The sequence below is a fragment of the Drosophila willistoni genome, assembly GCF_018902025.1.
Source record: "Drosophila willistoni isolate 14030-0811.24 chromosome 2L unlocalized genomic scaffold, UCI_dwil_1.1 Seg196, whole genome shotgun sequence".
NCBI lineage: Eukaryota > Metazoa > Arthropoda > Insecta > Diptera > Drosophilidae > Drosophila > Drosophila willistoni.
In genome coordinates, this window is record NW_025814048.1 from 4646738 (window position 1) to 4666471 (window position 19734).

The 19734-nt window shown below is 33.6% G+C and overlaps 2 protein-coding genes and 2 non-coding genes across 4 annotated transcripts; 2 read left to right on the forward strand and 2 right to left on the reverse strand.

Moving 5' to 3' along the window:
- Positions 1 to 445: 445 nt before the first annotated feature.
- On the reverse strand, positions 446 to 18324 carry LOC6640651 (mastermind-like protein 2). The gene is made up of 5 exons (XM_002063362.4): positions 17721 to 18324; positions 7305 to 7439; positions 2273 to 2670; positions 1192 to 2214; positions 446 to 1129 (listed from the first exon to the last, which is right to left on the reverse strand). Exons 2-5 carry the CDS (start codon positions 7380 to 7382, stop codon positions 745 to 747), a joined length of 1884 nt encoding a protein of 627 aa, XP_002063398.2. The 5' UTR covers positions 7383 to 7439; positions 17721 to 18324; the 3' UTR covers positions 446 to 744.
- LOC26529550 (persulfide dioxygenase ETHE1, mitochondrial) lies at positions 2775 to 4335 on the reverse strand. Its single transcript, XM_015178911.3, has 6 exons — positions 4084 to 4335; positions 3796 to 4008; positions 3578 to 3722; positions 3149 to 3512; positions 2960 to 3078; positions 2775 to 2892 (listed from the first exon to the last, which is right to left on the reverse strand). Exons 2-6 carry the CDS (start codon positions 3970 to 3972, stop codon positions 2834 to 2836), a joined length of 864 nt encoding a protein of 287 aa, XP_015034397.1. The 5' UTR covers positions 3973 to 4008; positions 4084 to 4335; the 3' UTR covers positions 2775 to 2833.
- Positions 9954 to 10072, forward strand: LOC6640650. The gene has a single exon (XR_049654.1). It is a non-coding gene; the product is annotated as a 5S ribosomal RNA (ribosomal RNA).
- Trnat-ugu lies at positions 13322 to 13393 on the forward strand. Its single transcript has one exon. It is a non-coding gene; the product is annotated as a tRNA-Thr (tRNA).
- Positions 18325 to 19734: the final 1410 nt, after the last annotated feature.

Genomic DNA, 19734 nt, shown 5'->3' on the forward strand with positions numbered 1-19734 from the left:
TTGATAGATAGACAGAAAGACATATGTATATACATATTTTGAGACTAAAATCTAAAATATATAGAATTAATCTTCAATCTTAATAGAACTGGTATTATTCAGCAATACCGATTTTAATTTTTGAAATCAATTATATCCGCCTAGAAATATTACACCATTTCGAGGAAACTCGTTTTAGAAACCAAATTCACTTTTATATAGTGAATACAGTTAAGCTTGATAGATCTTTTAAGATATACAAATGAGTTGAAAGAACTAATTATTTTCTATTTGTGATTTATAATTATATATATATATCCTATATATATCAATTGGACTTTATTATTGACAATTTCTTGATCCAACTTGAGAGTGATAACATTTTACTTATTTACAATCATAATCAATCATTACTTACCGGTTGCCTCGATTTCATCATCAAAGAAAATAACAAAATGCACATAAATTGAAAGCAAAATAAAGGTTCGTGTATTCAGAATTAAATTGTGCTAATTAACTTGATATACAATAATACAAAAATATCTCAATTATATGAATTACGTATACTGAAATTGATGATAATGCATAGCCAAGCCAAGACCTACTTAGAAATAATGGTTAAAGTACACAAAGTACCTAAAGTTAGTTACACATTAATGAACGCCAAAAAGTGTACAACTAAAACTAATTATAATTTTGCACATGTCCGCCTGTTGTTGGTTGCTTAAACTACTATAACTAAATATATAAGTACAAGTGATTTGTTTAGATTAGCTTATGCCTGCCCAGAGAGGCTGTGTGCAATGGAGGTGAAGGACTACAGTTCTCATCGCTGGGTGGTGAACCTGGTGGAGGTTTATTGTGGACCCGCTTCATGGGTCGCTTTCGTTCGATGAGTTCATTGTGGGGATTCAGTTCAACTGTTTGCAAACTCTGGGCACGCTGTAGCGAAAGACGCAAAGGTTTCTTTGGCGGCGTGGGACGTACATGGTGGGTGTTGGTGCGTCCAGCTTCTGTGGTGTTGTTGCCATTAGATGGTTTCGTTGTTTCCGTTTCACTATCGAAATCCAGAGACTTGACACTACGCATATCGCTGGGAAGACGGGAACGCAGTGTCTGAGCTTCACTTTGACGTGGCAATTCACGACGCCTAAGAGAGAAGAAGTGAGATTAGAATTTGAGGAGAATAAATTCATTTATATTCAAACTTACCCATTATATTGATTCAAATGCTCTACACTACGTGCATGAGCACTCATTAGATGTTCTCTGTGTAGTTGCTGCTGTTGCTGCAGAGCATCTCGAGGTCGTTCTCGTTCGCGATATTGTCTTCGTTCCTTTTCGCGTTTATGTTGTTGCATATAAGCGGAATCGCTATTAATGGAGATCTTCGAGGCAGACAAGGACTTGGAGGGCATGGAATACATATTGGGCAAGCGTTCGCGTTCCCTTTCTCTTTCCCTTAGATCTATGTGGGTGTTCTCTTTGATCAGAGTCTTGGTGACATGATTGGAATTATGATTAAGATCGTCGCCCATTAGCTCGATGGGTTTGCCGCCAACCAAAGTGGTTATATAATTGCCACGCTGAAAGATTAGAGGCTTCTCCGGTGGCGTTGATGGTGGTGAAGATATGCTAATGCTGGTCACATGCTGAGATTGTTGTTGATTTTGCTGATGTTGTTGATGATGATGTTGAGCCTGTTGCTGTTGCTGTTGCTGATGTGGTTGCTCTTTGACCGTTTGCAATTCCTTTACCTGCTCTTCCAAATACGATATACGATGCTGCAGTCTCATATTGTTTTCCTTCTCTTGATCAAGTTGTTTTTGTGGTATGGGTACAGATTTCTTGCGTAGAACAACCATTTGACATTTGCCCGAATTCCCAACATGTCTCTGTAGCTCTTCTTTGGTCTTACTGGTCACAAGACGTCCATTGATTTCCAATATACGATCACCCTTATAGAGGCCATCACCTTCGAGAGCCCATTCGATATAGAAACCCGGCTGATCGACTCTCTGTTGGGCAGCCCAACGCCCAGAAGTGGCATGAACGGCATGTAAACTCAACGAGACACCCGAACTAATGATATGATAGAGAGTTTGTGCCTCCGGCTTGGATTTTTCAAGGCGTGCCTGGAGAGCTCTTGCTTCTTCCACTATCGAAAGCATTTGCAACTCCTCCCGTCCCAAGGCATATTCCAATTCCGCCTGACGTATTCGTATGTCAATGTTGCTAAAGAAAAAAAAAACACTTTAGTAAACAGTCAGATCAAATAATTATTTCCACTTACTCTGTTATATCCAATTTCTCCAAAGCACTTTTCAAGTTCTTGATTTTAATACGCTTATTCTCGGCTTCGGTTTTCAGACGATTCAATTTCTGTTCCGCAGCTGGTTTCTCATTTTCATCCAAAGGTGGACCCGTGGGGCGTGGCAATTTGCCAAGGCAAAGCTGTATACGAAGATTTTGTATAACTGCCTCACGATCCTGTAGAGCTGAACGCAACTCCTTCGACTCACTGCGTGTAGAGCGCGAGGAGAGTGTTCCGCCCAATGAGCCAGCTTTTCGCCTTCGTCCTGTCGTCGAAGCGGAGCCATGTGTTGATGTGTGATGAGTCTCATGATGCTCATTAGTTGTATGAAGACTGAATTTTGCTGCACTGGCACAACTCTTGGGATTGAGTATGGTCTGCAAAAAGGAAGAAACACAAATAGAAAATCTCATTAACTAAAAGTTTATACAAAAGAAAACAGGAGTCCAATAAAAAACCCTTAAAAACAAGTTCAGTGAGTTTTAGTTTTATGCAGAATATTTAATTATTTATTAGATAAATGTGCAAAATTTATTGAATTTATTGCTCCTTGGGTATATCATAGACTCCACACTCCCGATTGGCAGGCACTGAAACATCTGCAATTGATAATTTTTTCTTTAGAACGAAATTTTCTTTTGTTTTTGCTTTATGAAAATTACTAACCAATTTTTTTGGGATATGGTAAATTGAGATTATTCATAATTTTGATAAACTCTTCTAGATTTTTGGTCAAACGTGGATTAAGACGTTTCTCCTCCCACACAGTGCTCTCCAATTGTCCCCTATATATATAAACAAATCAATGTATAATACTCTCTGATCCTGATTAATCGCTTCACATTCAAAACTCACTTATAATCATGGGCTGGATATATGCGATAATTCTCGGGTAATGTGAAAATCTTTTGATGCACATTCTCATAGAGATTCTTGGGATTGCCCTCTTGAAAATCTGTACGTCCACAGCCACGTATAAGAATGGTATCTCCTGTGAAGATACAGCCTTGTTCTTTTATCACATAGCTCATACAACCATTTGTATGTCCTGGCGTGGCCAAAGCATCAATTGAATGACGTCCAAATTGAATTTTATCACCCTCCTTCAAATGAAGATCTGCTTTGGCACCACTGGCAGCTGCTATAATTGTCTGACAGCCGGTCAATTGACGTAGCCAACCACTGCCCGTTATGTGATCCGCATGCATATGGGTGTTGACTGTGAGGAAAATTCCAATTGACATGATGAAATTCAATTTGGAACGAGTATTTCCGCCCACTTACTGGCATATTTTAGTTGTAGACCCAAATCTTTAACCAATTGTGCATCACGTTTAGCTTGCTCTAAGACGGGATCAATTATCACAGCTTCTTTGGTGGAGATATCGGCCAGTAAGTAGCTATAAGTACTACTCTCACCATCGAAGAGCTAATGGGAATTTAGAATTTCATCACAGATAAGATCTCATATAATCACAGAGATGTAAGAGATTGTCACATACTTGACGAAAAAAGAAATCCGATGAGAATTCTATACGTTCTGGAAAACTGCACATTGTCGTGGATAATTGTCGTGGGTTGTTAGCTAATAGTTTACTATTAGTATTCAACGCTTGGACAGTCGAGAGTCTACTGATGGCTCTTAGACTAAAATTGACGAGGCGTCCGGCATAAACCATTTTTGCTGTCGTTTTTTACTCGTTGCTCGGCTATTGCTTCGTGGGTGGTTGATAAAGATCGCGTTATCATATCTGATAGTATTTTCTGTTATTAATCATATAGATATTTACCCAATTAATATTCACAAATACTTTTTTTTTATGGAAAGTATCAAAGTTGGCTTAACTCCTGAGATAGTTAAGTTTCAGAGAGAGAGCTTAATTTTGTGTCAGATTATCACAGTAAATTTTTGCACTTTGATTATCACAATTTCGATGGGAAAATAAAATATATATAAAACTTTATGTTTACAAAACAAATCTGTAAAAATTGAACAAAAAGGGGAAAGTCGTTTCACCGTAGCGCCTACTAACAGCTGATGTTGTCGACTAAGAGAGCTTTTCGAAAAACGCCATGCTTTCGCGTCAATCGATTTCGAAATCGAAAGCTAACCTGTTGCGTTAAAAGCTTTCAAGTAGCAAGTGGACTACGTGACCAGGGAGCAAAGAACCCACCAAGTCATCCAAAGACCCAATCACCCCATCAACCTTTAGGGCAATGCAATTGAGGGTAACCCTTTCCGACCCAACCCACCCTTCTTTCTTTTCTTTTTTTTTTTGTTTCTTGCAAGAAAGTTGTTGAGAAATTTATTACAGAAAAGACACACCCCTTTTCCCATCTGGACATTGTCCAGTTGAAGAGCGTGAGAATATATTTTTTTTTGATCTACATATTTTGTGAGGAAGTGAATATTTTACAAGAGGGTTGATAGTATTTACCTTATTGCAGGAAGTAGGAACTGGTCAAATGTTCTTTGGAGTATCACAAAGTCAATGTCCGATTTAAAAGACCGATTTTCGTGTTGAGAAATTGTAGAGAATTAATTAACTTTGTCTTGCTTTTGTCAAAGGGTGTGAAAAGTAATTGAAATTCATTTCATTTGGGGTGAGATATTTAACTAGATCTTGTTATGATTTTATTACTTCATCTTATGGGTTGGGGAGAGAAAACTTGTTTCTTGTGGTCGTTGTTGTTGTTGTTGCTGTTTTTATTTTTTTCAATTAGTTCAGCTCAGTTTATTCATAAGTTTCGAACTCGATCTGATGACTAAACATATTAGCGATGCGCCATTTAACGATCATGTTTCATTGTAATAGATGGAAGGTAAAAGAAAGAAATGCTGCGGCTTTCAATCATTTCATCACTTTCAGCGAAAGTTTTATTGTTTACTGTCTGAAACTTCTTTTTTGTGTTACTAATTTGCCAAGCAAAAATAATAATAGTACAAAATAAAAAAAAAAAATGAAGCAAATTTCAAAGAAATATAAAAGAGGAAATGGTCCAACTTATGAGGTGATATTTTATCTGATGATATGAGAGAAACACAAATTGATGGCAAAAGATTTGCAAATTCTATTATAAGATATAATACTTAAAAATTAGGTTTATTTATCTTGGAATGATATTTGGGTGTGGTTTTCCCAAACACTTAAATGTATTTTTCTAATATATTTGAAAGTTGAACATTGGACCAAGTTTAGCTTATGCTACCAGAGAAGCAAATAAATGAATGCTAGGAATTTTTATGGATATATTTATTGAATAAATATATGTATAATAACGGATTTGCATATAAAGTGGATTTGGTAATTAAACTTGGCTTAGTCTGAAGGTCTTTTTTGCTTAGAACTAATTCGGGTTCCAATTATCGACATAAATAAATTCAATTTGGCAATTTAAGTTGGTAATTCGTTAACCTAGTTTGGTCTTCCAATGATTAATAGTTTGGTCTTCAAAAGGGGAACCTTAACGACTTATCTGTTTGCTAAGCCTGTTTATTGAAAAAGTATCATAAGTCTTTTTCCATGACATTATTAAAACTGCAAATGTCCTTTTCATCTCCTTAGACCTAAAATCGCAGACGAATGTAAACATTTACATTTTAATCAATTTTTAGTTTTTGATCAATTTTTTATTAAGACTCTAAGAATTAAATTCCCTTCGTTTAAATAATTTAAAGCTTCTTTTAGAATATCAATTATCATTTTTAAAAAAGTCAAAAAAATAAGTTCTTTCTATTTTATTAGATATGTTATCCCACAATAGAAAAATAATTAAACAAAAATCTTTTACAACGTAAGGAATTTCAATTTCGAGTAACTTGAGAAATCTATGTTTAATTGATTTTGTATCAAATTATTTATATATGATGCAGTTAACCTACTTATTAAGATCTGTTCCTAAAGTTCATCAGATTTCTGTTGAATTTTGAAAAATTGTCGGATACACAAAACCAACGCAATAGCGCAGATGAAATTTGTTAATATAGAAAAGAATTTTAATTCTGATTCTAATTTTCTGATAAGAATAATTTGTTTGTTTGTCCACAATATTGTTGTTTATCAGATAAAAGTTTTTGTCAAAAATAAAATAAAGTTTGAAATGTTTAACTTTGATGGGTAAAAAGTAAAGTGGTAATCACTTTTCATATCACTGACTAATTCGAATTGATTCCAAGCGATACGACTCTAAATCGCTAAGAATTATATAAACACAGATGTCTGATAAGGCTTCATAAGAAAGTTTGATTATAAATATTAGCAATACTCATAAAAAATTGTGATAAAGAGACCAAGAAACTAATGCAATTCGTGGAAAATGAAAAGTTTGTAAAAATTCCAAGAATTCGTTTACTATCTAGAAATGAAAAGTCTTTCATTATTATCTACCCTCTTCTTTCTTCGAATTTGTCGCTTGGTTGAATTCCAAAAAGAGTCTCGAATTTTTGTTATAAATCTCTCAACACGTCAAAGTTTGGAAATCATTTTTTGATAGATAAAGATGCATCATCGTCTTGTTGGTTGCAATTGAATGACTTTGCATCGTTGAGAAAGTGTTGCATTACAATGCATTTACAATTTGATAGTGTGTAAATTGTTTTGGCTTTTCTATTTTTTTCCTTCATCTTTCGTATGGGTGGATTCAACGGTTTATTAATTTTTTCGACTGTTGAGTTGCCATTTCTATTGTTATTTATCTAAGAAGGGAATGGGGGGAGGGGAGATGGGGCATGCCACAACACACTTGTTCATGCATTTCATTTTCGACAACTTTCTAGCGTGAAATTATGTAAAATATTTAAAACATGCAGTATGTATGTACCCAGAGTATGTAAGGTGGAGTTAAGACCACATACACTATGCGTGTCTATAGCTAATTAGTGTCTTATATAATCGAATTAGACAATAGATGGATGTAGATTATTAAATACAGGGCCTCACCAAAGACCCGGCAATAGATTTATGTACATATGTATGTTTTGATTATGATTAAAAATGTTTACACAACTTACCATTGAAGCGGATTTCTGTTTGGCAAAGGCGCGATGATGCGCCGAAATCGGTTCACTAACCACACTTCCGGTATCCATAATGAATGGGTCACAACACGATTTGAACTCCAATTGAAATTGAAATTGAAATTAGACCTGCAAAACAAAAAACCAGGTAAAATAAATTGTTATGAACTTTTGACTCTGTAATTCAACTTGGCAGGAGTTAATCTTCAAATCAAACTCAACTCCGAAAAAAAAAACTCTTTGCAAAATTCACTCTATTCAAAGAGTCACTTAGATGTCTGGTTCCGCTTGGCAGAGCAAAAACAATTGCCAACTCAACCACTCAACTGGGGGGGTAGAGATGATGGTAAGTTAGGGGTGAAGGGGAGGACCAACAGAGACACATAGATTGTTGTTGAGGTTGTCTTCGTTTTTTTTTTTTAATGTTTGCAATTTTCGGTTCGTCGGTTACAATTTTTCTTGGTGTCACAAGTCTCGTTTCAGCTAGCTTAATTATCAGCTCATAGAACCTTTAATTTTTTTTCCAATGAAATATTAAACATTAAGAAACAGAAGAACCAAAGAAACAAATAAAAAAAAAGGGGGAAATTATTGTTATCCCATGCAAATGAGCAGCTGTAAATACCGTTACACAGTGTCGAGATCTCATAGCAAGACGCACTTTTTTCTTCTTTCCTTTTCTTTTTTTTTTGGTGGTGGCAAAAGTCGTTTGCCTTGCTTTGGGCCAAAACAAAGAAATGCATTCGATATGCAGATTTGCATAGCCTCAAGATAAACACTGAAAGATACTGTGAATGACTGCGGTTGCGGTTACAGTTTGCCTACATAGATCACATTACCTAATGTGGCGGCAACTCGATTTCTTTCTTTTGATGCCTTTTCACTTGTTTTGTTGCTCGAAACGACACACAAACGGACGGACGACACAAAGAGTTTCCATTCATACTCTATATATCTTCATATATGTATGTACAGATACATTCGAGTGGTAGTTACTTGTGTGACATACATAAGTATCTTTTATGCTGGCTTGTTGTGAGAATATATAAACACAGTTAGATACATACTTTTATGTTTCTTATTTGCCAAGAAGAAAAGCAAGTTCTATAAACAAAAAGATGCATTTACGACCATACAAATCTGTTTAAGAGTAATCACCTGAATTAAGCATATATACATATGTATATATTAATAGATTGATGGTTTGATTTAGAAAATACTTTCAGAAGATTAAATCTTGTTTCTTAAATCTTTTTTACCAACAATCAGTTTAAATTCAAAATAGTTTTGCATATAAAAATTTACCTTCAAATTTTTGATTAATATTATTAATATATTAAATAAATATGATTAATAATATAGAACCGAATTTAGCAGATAAATTTATTCCAATTTTTCTTATTTATGCCTATTTTATTTTAATCATGTAAATTTATTGGTCTATGACATTCTCAACAAAGGTAAAACTCAGGTTTGTCTCAATTCGTAATTTTTTATCAACAAAATAAATCGCCGCCAACATATAATCTCCAGTAGGAAATGGAAGTTTTAACAATTCAGGTCTCAGGTATAAACCATCCACAATAATTGGACCCTGTGAAATGACAATATATTAAGCACATCAAACACAATCGCCAGTTATTCGAGTGGCTCACAATATATGGACATGTGTGATTCAAATTTGTAAAATCCAAAAACAGATTTGCAATCAATATTGATGTTGGATCGTAGGATTTCCTAAGGAAACGACATAAATCTATTTGACGATTTATCAACCATGGCCTATAGCCATTTAACCGTTTAAACAATTGAAATTTGAGTGAAATCATATTGGCCGAGTGTAATAAATTTGCATTGAAATAGGCAGCTGTTCTTTGGCGTCCAATGACCTTCAATCGACACTTGCTTATTACCATCCAGGATTCATTGTTGCTGTGGCAGGCGAAATTTGTTAGCTTAAAAACGACGGCATCCTGTATAGAATACATATTATTTGGCGTTGTAACATAAGAGTTGGATTGGAATTGTAAAGGCTTACACTCCTTGGAATATTATAACACAAAAAAAAAATTGCGAAAATACCGAAAAAGAGAAATATTATACACTTCATATTGATATGTTTTATGAGAATGTATAAAATGTATAAGAAACTATTTAGTTTAAATAGATTTTGTCGCCATGTAGTTTGATAATTAAAGCTGATATTATTTGTTCAAAAATTTTCCGTTTCACTTCATTAAACGATAAAATTGTCTTTCATATTCTATGATGTTTTTCTGACAAAACTTTAACGGGCATCAACTACCCGTAGAGATGAAATGATTAGTTGCATAGTTTATATACATATATATCGTTCTTGTAAAGATAAGTATGTATGTATATATGGGTGTATAGTATACAAAAATTGTTGATAGAAACCTACCTAAACTTTTTTATATTATTCGTAAACGAAAAATTGTGTCAAAATTTAAAAACCCAAAAACCTTTTGAAATACTTTTCAAATGGATGTAAAATAGATATAAATTCACTTTATTGGAATACGCATCCGTCAGATACAAAAGTTCCACCTGTTCTTAGTATCTAGAAGGAGCTTCGCTAGAGCTTTTTGCTAAAGAAAACCCTGCCACAGAGTAGCGTACCTCGCCAACGACCATACTACGTTGAATACATCGGTTCTCGTCCGATCACCGAAATTAAGCAACGTCGGGCGCGGTTAGTACTTAGATGGGGGACCGCTTGGGAACACCGCGTGTTGTTGGCATCCCAAAACAATCTTTTTTTCCTTCCCTTCTCCTAGATACTTTTTTGGTTTCCTCTTTAAACACACCTCTTTATTAGTTCTACCATTTTTTTTGTTGATAATTTCTGTCTATGCATGTATCTTGTATCTGTGGCTATCTTTTGACATTGTATCATTTTGCTTTAGTCATTAGTCTCACTCTTGTCTAATTGCCTTCATAGATGCTTAGGAACTCTTCATCACTCTGTTTATTTCGCATGTTGCCAGAACTAGGAACTACTTAGTTGTTGCTGTGTTGTGTTCCTATTGTTTTGTTTTTTAACCAATGTGGGCCTATCATTAATCTAATTTTTCGCCTTAAGTTGGGAAGCTGAGAGACTGTTTTGCTATGTGTAGTAGTACTCGCACATTAACAGTTTTCTATGTATTTAGTGTTTTGTTTTTTAGCTTCAAGAGCTTTGCTAATGAGCTCAAATTAAAGCCAGCTAGTTTGACTGTGGAAGACCTATTTGCCAAATTGCAGCTAAAGCTGACAGGGCAAGCAAGTCTCGGTTACAATTGGCTTGGGTGAGAAAAAGTCAGGGAAGCATGAAGATCATTCAACTATGCAATATACATATAGGGGGAGAAAAAGTGCATAATACATTGCATGCTGATTTGCGTGCCGAAACTAAGTAACTAAGAAGGGTTTCAGTTTGAGTTTGAGAACAAGAACAAGAAGCACAAGCCAAGTCAAGCCTCAAACTGCTCAAGTATTTCCCACAAGAGAACTGAAAAAATGTGGGCGCTGAGACCGCTGAAGCTTATCCAGACCAAGACCAAGACCAAATGTACCTTGTGGTGGCCTTTGTAACTGATAATTACCAACAACAACAACGGCCAGCTATAGAGGCGTAGTACATCGCTCAGTTGCGTTTTTCCTTACCCTCCCCGCCCATCAGTAATAATAATTTTCATTTACTTTACATTTTTGTTGTTCTTCAGCGTATTTCCGGTGTCAGTCCGACAAAACAAAAAAAAAAGAGCAAAAAACCAACGTTTATGAAGCCATTTGGCTATGCTATACTGCGGAGAGATGTGTGCTAAAGTTAGTGACGATGTTTTGCCAAAGAACTAGTTGCAAATGTACTGTTAAATTGCATTTTAGATGTTGTAGAATTGTAGAATAATGTTGATGTTGCTGATGATGATGATCATGATGATAACAACAAACAACTAACGCTACGCTGGTCAAGCAGGTAGGTCGAGGTGCTAGCCAATAACAAGTGAAACTTGTTCGCTCTACGAAATTCCGGTCCACAATCAAACCGAAAATGACCTAAAAAGCCAAAATAATGATGACAAGTTCCCTCTGTCTCCCTCTCTCTTTCTCTTCTTTCTATATTACTAATGTCGCCAGTTTCCATTTCGACCACAAAATACTTCAATTAGCTGGAATATCTCACAATTAGGTATATGAACATCCGAACAATATTCATGATACCCTTTGATAAGGTATCTTCACTTTTACCACACGTCTGTTAATGTAGGTTTTTTAAGGAATTTTCATTTAAATCGATAAAATTCTTAGGACTTTTTAAACAACGTTCATAAAAACAATCAAGTTTAATATTTGTTCATGATATCGAATGTCTATGAGTTATAAATTCCTAATAAAGCTTGACACAAAGTTAGGAAAATACGAACGACGTTGATATAGTTTTTTTATCTATTATTTGTGCCAGTTAGTATTGGATACTATGGAGTTGAAAGGTCAAAAGTGAGGTTAGGTTAGCATTCAAGAGAGTGTGCTTGCCAATTATATACGTCCTAGATTGGTTTAGGTCTTGGAAATGACATATTGTTTACAGAACACAGAAAGAAACACAATTTTTTTATTGATCTAATTATTCTAGTTGTGATTGTTTAATCTCGAATGACTAAAATAACTTCCTTCAAGGTAAGGTTAGGTCAAGAATGCATCTTGGAAAGTATAAAGTGCCACTATATAAAATATATGTAGTATTATATATGTAGTATTAATCTTGTTTGTCTTGATGTGCTTTTAAGAGTTCTTTAATTTCGGATGGTTGTAATTTAATAACCCAATGGTTAGGACTTGGATGACCCTTAAGCGGTAATCAAATTTATTGAAGGCAAAAAAAACCTCATACGAAAGTCGTGTTTCTCTGTTTTTGTGAAAATTCTTAAGTATTCCCAAATTCCTAATAGTGTTAGGTCAAGGATCAACATTAACGATAGAAAATACTGTTGATGGCATTATTTATAAAAAAGAAAAGAAAGGGAAATAGCAAACTAGTATGCCATTAGAGATCTTTCTACATATTCATTTTCCAAAGATTGGGATCTTTTGAATAACTATAACTTAAATTTTCATTCCAAAGATAGGTCACATATGATTACCACGCATCTCATGTATGATTTAAAAGACTTTTTTAAGTTAATGGATTTGTTTTTCTCCAATTTTGTCATTAAAAAGATGACTAAACTATACAAAATAATGTTGTTTACAAATTCCATGGCAATGTTAGGTCATAAATGCTCATTTCTTAGGGTATAGTAACAACAACACTAACAAAATGTTATTTTGTCATTGTCCCTCTGTTCCAAATGTTAAAAGGCAGCATCAAATCTCCCACGCAATTGTATAGAAAATGTGTTTAATATGCAAATTGAATATATGCAGCAAACCAAATCGAATCAAATCACAAGAAAAAAAGGCAGGCAATTCCAAAAAATTACAGTTTCAAGTTGTCTGTTTGTATATGTAAATATTTGTGACTGTCACTGCCAGAAAGCTCTCTGCACCCCCCACGTAAACACTGCTTCACCCCCTCCAGCACCTCCTTATCATCGTCATTGTATGCATCTACAATAAGTATAATATAAAACGCGTTTTATTTGATTGAAGGTGTTGCCCGACCTCGTCCCATCCCCATATCCACTCCACTCCAATCTAAAAATGTTGTTGCTTTAGCGAGATCTGCACCCAACAAATTGTTATGAGATGAGCTCAGGTGTATGTGCTTGCGCTTGCGCCCACTATGCAAATTATTAACTTATTTCGTTGTTGTTGTTTTCATTATTATTGCTATTGTTCAATTATATTTAAATGGAGACGACACCTGGCTGTCTTTTTAGCCTACTGTTTTGTGTTTGTGTGTTTCAGTTCCATTTCATTCCGTTGCTATGTTAATGCTCTGTTAAGAATCGTTCTGTTATTGCGGAGGGCGTAATGGGTATGGCAAGTTAGACAGCGGGTTGGGCAAAGCCTCTTTAGCTCAGTGGCAGAGCACTGGTCTTGTAAACCAGGGGTCGTGAGTTCAATCCTCACAGGAGGCAAAAATATCCATCAAAGTTCAAACTTTGTGAGAAACTTTTTTTTCTATTATATTTTTTTTTTATATATATTAATAATTTAATAAACGAAAGGTCATAATAATTATGTTAAATGCAGGTGTCTGTTATAATTTATTTTAATCATTTCGCAGTGTTTTTGCTTAATTTTGTTTGCATTGGTTTCTTGCTTGAGGCAAAAAAAAAGGTTTTTGTTTTTGTAGGTTTGTAATTTCCAAACACCTGCACCCAAATGTGTGCGTAGAGATACTCTGCTTTTGGGCAAATGATAAATAATTTATGTCTCACACACACTCACACAAATTGGCACACTTGACAATTGTTCACGCTCTGGTATGTGAGCACAAGTGTCATACAAACAAAACAAAACAACAACAAAAAGTACACATAAATATTAAGTATATTAAAGCCATAAGCACGACATTGATAATGTTTAATCGAGGCTGAGCAGCAGCAGCGGCAATAACCATGGCCAAAACTAAAAAAAAAAACTATCAAACGGTCCAGCTGTTGGGCCACAAACCAAAAAAAAAAACCAGCTAGAAATAAACCCAAAAAAAGTCTACTTAATTAACTTGACACATAAACAAACAAGAAAGTTTTAGGTTTATATGTTTATGATTTATTATATACCTACATTTTTTTTAAGGGCATTATAGTTTTGTCACTACTCGTAAAGGGCAAAGAAAAAGTGTTCAACGTGTAGATTGATTAATTTCTTTTTGTTGACAAACTTATTTTGACTGGTTTATTTAAAACTCAATAAAGCTTGCCTTAAGTGTAAATTTTTCAAATTAGTATTGCAAAAAATAAGCTTTATAAATTATTTAGCCATAATTTTTCACACATTTTAAGCCGCAATCGGAACTTACTTGTTGTTATATATGTAAAAACAAATTTAATTTACGAAACACAAATACAAAGCAAAACAAAACACAAAGTTCATTATTTTTTTAGCATTTAGCAAAGAGTGATAATTTTTAAACTATTTTAATGAAATATTCGACTTGATTTTAAGTCTAGTTTCTTTAATTGTTCAAGAAATATATATAACACTTTCCAAAAAGAATATAATATAATATAAATAAGTATATCAAGCCAAATGAGTTAAAATTAACGATCAGTTACTTTTGATTGGAAATGTATTTTGGATTTTCTGTCTCTTTTAGCTTTACTCAACACAGATTTTAAAATTTTTGCAATTTGTTAATCCTTTGCCATATAATTTCCAACTGAAGGGCTTAGCCTTTAAATAAACCTGAAGAAAACAAAAACTGAAGCTAACATTGACACAAATTTTCGGCAAGTCATCTTAACTAGCAAGAACTACAAGTATTTTATTTTAATTTTCATCACAGTTTTAGACAGACAAACATCAAGAAGATGTAAGTAATTATATTCACCTATATACATACATACATTACAGTCAATATTTTATTAAGTAAAATGTCTAACTTAAAAAATTATGTAAAAAAGATCACTATGAATTCCGTATTTATTATAGGGGTACGTAATATACAAATTGTTGCGCAGTTTTAGTTTCTAAAACACATTTAATTAGTTGTAATATTTATTACGAAACTGCTGTGAAAATGTTTACTTTATGCACATACATATATAGAAAATAATAAATAGGTAAGCAATACTAGAATATTATCCGGTTTCTTAAACAAATATTTTTCTTTCACATTGAACAAATAAATGTTACCAGTTGTAGTCGGTTGGCAAGAGTTAAATAGAGTCAATAGATACTTTAATTGGCCATCATTTCAATGGGCAATTATTTTTTTTTAAATGATTTCAGTTCAGTTAGAATGTCAGCTGAATGTTGAGTGATTGACGACTATTGGGGTCGTGAAAGCTAGTGAACCTGCTACTACTTTTACGAGTCACCTCATTTTGCATCTGACATATCATTTATGCAAATCAATTCTGTTGTCTCCCAGCTCTTAGAAAGTCACATATAGTTAGATTAATGCCAAGAAAGTCTAGAAAATTGGCTAATATCAATAAACGGAAAGCGAAATCGATAGATAGATAGTTGTTAGAGACTCACAATTTTTTAATTGTTAACACAAATCCAAGGCAAAAGCAATGGAAATCAAATGAAAGTGAATGAACAATCACAAGAAGATAGTATCTGTGGCTCTTCAACAGAAACATTCACCTGCAAAATTAACATAAACAAAAGCAAACACAAAACCTACATTGATTAGGTTGTTAGCATTGAAAAACAACATCATCATCATAAAAAAAAAAATACAGAAGACCCCCAAATAAAAGAAAGAGGCAGAGAGGGAGAGAAATATGTAAATTCCTAAAAAAAAGACAGGATGTCTCTAAGTGGAAAAGGGTTTTGGGTCTTTTCTTTTTCGTTTATGTGCATTTTCAATGAAGGAAGCTACATCAATTGTTATTCAAATTCAAATTAATAAACAAACCCAACGAAAGGCAGAGAAAGAGAGAGAGAGAGCGAGATGAAAAGAGATAGAATATATGCCCCTGCAACCACAGACATTTCCAACTGACTTGAGTCAACCACAGAAATTCTATATGTAATTATACAGATTGTATCTACAATATACATTTTCCATTGTCTAAAACTAAACCAATAATCATTTATGACTGATTGATGATCAATATATGATGGGGCGGTGGCGACTTTAGAAATTTCATTGGAAATGCTTAACTCAAATTTCAAGTTCTTAATTTTTTAATGTGAGCCCAGACGCCTTTCTTCTGTTTGGAATTTAATTACAAAAAAGAATTCCTATCCAATCGCTTTAGAATTTATTTATGGCCAAAAAGACAAACAGATGCAGAGAATATGATATGAAAATAAATTTCGTTTCTTTTGTTATGATAAAATTGCTAGTTTTATTCAACAGATTTTGCAAGTTCAAATGACTAACAAAAGGAATTCTCGGCATGTATTACGTAAGAGCAAATTTAAGTAAAGTTTTTTTTTATTTTTCTTCTTGTGCGTTTTTCTCAATTGTTAAGAAGAGAGGAGTGGCCTAGGTTTAGATTTTTGTTAGTAAATTGCTCTATCATCATTTTGTCTTGTCTTGGTTGACGACCTCATTTAGTTGACTTTAATACCCTTTGCCTAGAGTGGGGGCATATTTGCTAGCATGAATGTTTGGAAATGAAAGGTTTAGAATTCCCTTTTTCAAAATGAAAAACTTGATGAAAATCGGCTTTTGGTGGTTTAATTTTGACTTTGATCTTTTGACAAGTGGTTTCAAATTATACACAAATTTTTAATCTTAATGAATCTAGAAGGAAAATAAGCAATCTATTTGTAAATGATCCTATCAATGATTTATAATATGGAGATTTTATGTTAAAAATTGATTAAAAAAGGGTTGAAACTGAAGATATATCTTTCAAGTCATTTACAAATCAAATTTGTTTGAATACTTCTAAAGAGGACTTTCAATTTATTATTATATGGAGATTTTATGTTGGAGATGGAGATTTTATGTTGGAGTTCGATTAAAAAGTGTTGAACCTAAAGATATTTCTGTTTTTCTTAGGATATTTGTAATTAATTTGTTGGAATAATGCTAAGTTCGAAAAATCTAATCAATTGCAGTTGATTTATCTATTTTTTGTACATTTTTTTTATACAATGGCTTTAAATTGGAGCTGGAATGCTTTGTCTTTGGTCATATAGTCACATATGTCCTGTTTTAGATACGATCATGTTAAAGTCTTCACTTTACTTCAGACTTAGATCTAATTAGGGTAAGTTCTTTAATGAATAAAAAAGGTTTCTTTATAAGAAGAAAATTCCATCAATTCCAACTGAATGCAATCAAAATTGATAGCCATTTTATAATATAAACCTTTAAATTCGTAACAACATTGTTGCTTTAAGTTTAAAGTAAGTTAATTTAATATTTATCAATCATAAAACAGCGAAAAATTAAAATCCATTGACTTTTTCTTATACTTTTTGAAAGAAAAATCACTTAGGCAATTATAGGAGAAAAAACGACATAATAAAAATGTTTTTGCTTCGTTTCACTAGTTACAAAATCCAATTAAAGATCATTTGTAGGTACATATTGTATGAAATCACCTGTCTGTCTATATAATATAGTAGAAAGAAGCAGCTGCATTGTAAATTCTAAAGAGTATTGGCACAACATTGATGTGAGTTAAGACCGCCGCCCTCTCAAATTTTTTTTTAGAACGTTTTGCCATGTATTTATGGCAACTAATTGTTTCGACCTTTTGTGGAATGAGTTTGCAATTTTCTAACTATTATAAAAATGATGATCATGAATAAGAAGACAAGACTTACCACCGCAGTTTAAATGGTACACAACAATATTTATTTATTTATGTCTATTGTTCGTTTAAAAATTTCCTCATACACACATCAAACAACATCACAATGGATAATAACTGAATAAATTCATTTCATTTCATTTAATTTGATTCAATACAATTCGATTTGTTGTAATTTCATTTCATTTGTTATAAAGCGGTGGAGATTTTTAGCCTCGATCATAAAAGTTAATAAATCAATGAGCAAGAAAATTGCCAAAAACCGTTACTAAAATGCGAACAACACAAATTTTTTGTTATTGTTTGAATGAGGGAAAATTAAATAAAATTTGTCTCGGTTTAGATTTTGATTTTCATCTGTGCACGTCCGTGTGTGTGTGTGTTATATCCGTTTCCTTTTTGATTTCCGTTTATTTTTTAAGACAGGAAATTTACACTTGAATGCATAAAACAAATAACTAAATATACACAAAGAATAAATCACTGAGAAAACACAACAACACTCGAGACACTCCACTCCACTCGATTAGAAAATTACGCAGGCGCGCGCGTTCAATAAATTTCGGATTTCTTTCTTGTTTTTGTGTTTAAGCGCTTGCGATCCGCTTGCGGCAAAGTCTGTTTTAACACTGGATCAAAAAAATTTCCAAGCTGAGCATAACGAGGGAGAAACTGAGAGATAGAGAGAGAGAGTGCATGGCTTGCTCTCTCTCGCGAGTCTATTCTCTCTGCCTTGTGTGATGGTGGTTGATTTGAGTTCTGTTAATGCATTTTGGCAGCAGAATTATTGGACTATGCCTGGTTAATAGTTTGCAGTGCATTGAACTGTCATATTCCCCTCCACCTCCGCTCAGCCTTGCCTCCTCCCCCATACCACGATTACACAAAATCTGAACTATAGGTAATCCCCTCCTTCAGGAGGCCCTTGGCCCCTTCATTCAAGTAGGCGTCTGCATATTTTGACAGCTGCTGCTTCTTATTCACTCTTGAGATTTTTTTGAGGAGTAAACCATCTGACGAATAGATGGTGGGAGAGGGTGTGGTGGGGCAGGAGGGCTAGGACCCCATCATCTTAAATGTTCATTTCCCATATGCCTGCCCTCTAGTGTTTGGTGGTGTCTAATATCTAGATCGGATCGGATCGGAACGCGCTCGTGCGCAAAGTCAATTAAAATGATCACAACACCACGTGAAAGACTAGGAACACAGACAGACAAAAACACACACAACACACGAAAACTATGACAACCCTTTGTGCTTAGGGGTTGCAGTTCGGATTGTTGATTACATTTTTGTCCATTAAAAATCATTAAAATTAGCCCAACACAAAAATAAAAAGGCATAAATCAAAATTTACCCAAAAAAAAAAAGAAACGAAAGCAAAAGGACAAGCTGAAGATAGTACGGCTAGTCTATACCCTAAGAAAATCTGTTTATAGAGCATGAATTCCATCAATTCCATGTAATAGCTTTAAAAAGGAAAGAATCTTGACTAAATTTGATCCGCCTTGGGGAAAATGTCAAGAATTTATTACCAGAATAGATGAGAAAATTGTCAGAATAAAATTTGAAAGTAAAAATATAATAAAATACCTGCAAAATGTTTGGCATTCGCTTTCATTTTCACTGTAGGACTTTTTAAAAAATCGATTTATTAAAATGCATTCAAAATACTAACCTAGATGCTGGATTTAAAAGTAAGCTTTTCGCATGAAAATTGCTTTTCATCTAATGTAAGCATCAATATGTAAACATAATGAATATATTGGACTTGTTCCTTCTATGTAAAGTAGGCCAAAACAACAATTCAGGACTAAAAAATTTTTGTGTAACTTCAAATTAGAAAATATTTGAATGAATTTTGCAGAAGAGAAATACAACTTTATTATATGTTTATTATATATCAGAAATTGTATATGTATGTTAGAAATTGCAAGACCATTTGAATTGTTAGACCCTCTTAAAGTTTATTAGTTATAGCTACTATATAATATTTATCAACGGTATATTTATAATAATCACTAATA

Excerpts from the sequence above, each read along its gene's own strand:
- LOC26529550 (XM_015178911.3), bottom strand. The coding sequence starts at position 3,972 with ATGGTTTATGCCGGACGCCTCGTCAATTTTAGTCTAAGAGCCATCAGT. Across the intron at positions 3,513-3,577 it reads TCTACAACTAAAATATGCCA|TCAACACCCATATGCATGCG; the intron begins GTAAGTGGGCGG and ends TTTTCCTCACAG. Across the intron at positions 2,893-2,959 it reads ACCATATCCCAAAAAAATTG|ATGTTTCAGTGCCTGCCAAT; the intron begins GTTAGTAATTTT and ends TATCAATTGCAG.
- LOC6640651 (XM_002063362.4), bottom strand. The coding sequence starts at position 7,382 with ATGGATACCGGAAGTGTGGTTAGTGAACCGATTTCGGCGCATCATCGC. Across the intron at positions 2,671-7,304 it reads AACAGAAATCCGCTTCAATG|ACCATACTCAATCCCAAGAG; the intron begins GTAAGTTGTGTA and ends TCCTTTTTGCAG. Across the intron at positions 1,130-1,191 it reads CATTTGAATCAATATAATGG|GCGTCGTGAATTGCCACGTC; the intron begins GTAAGTTTGAAT and ends CTTCTCTCTTAG.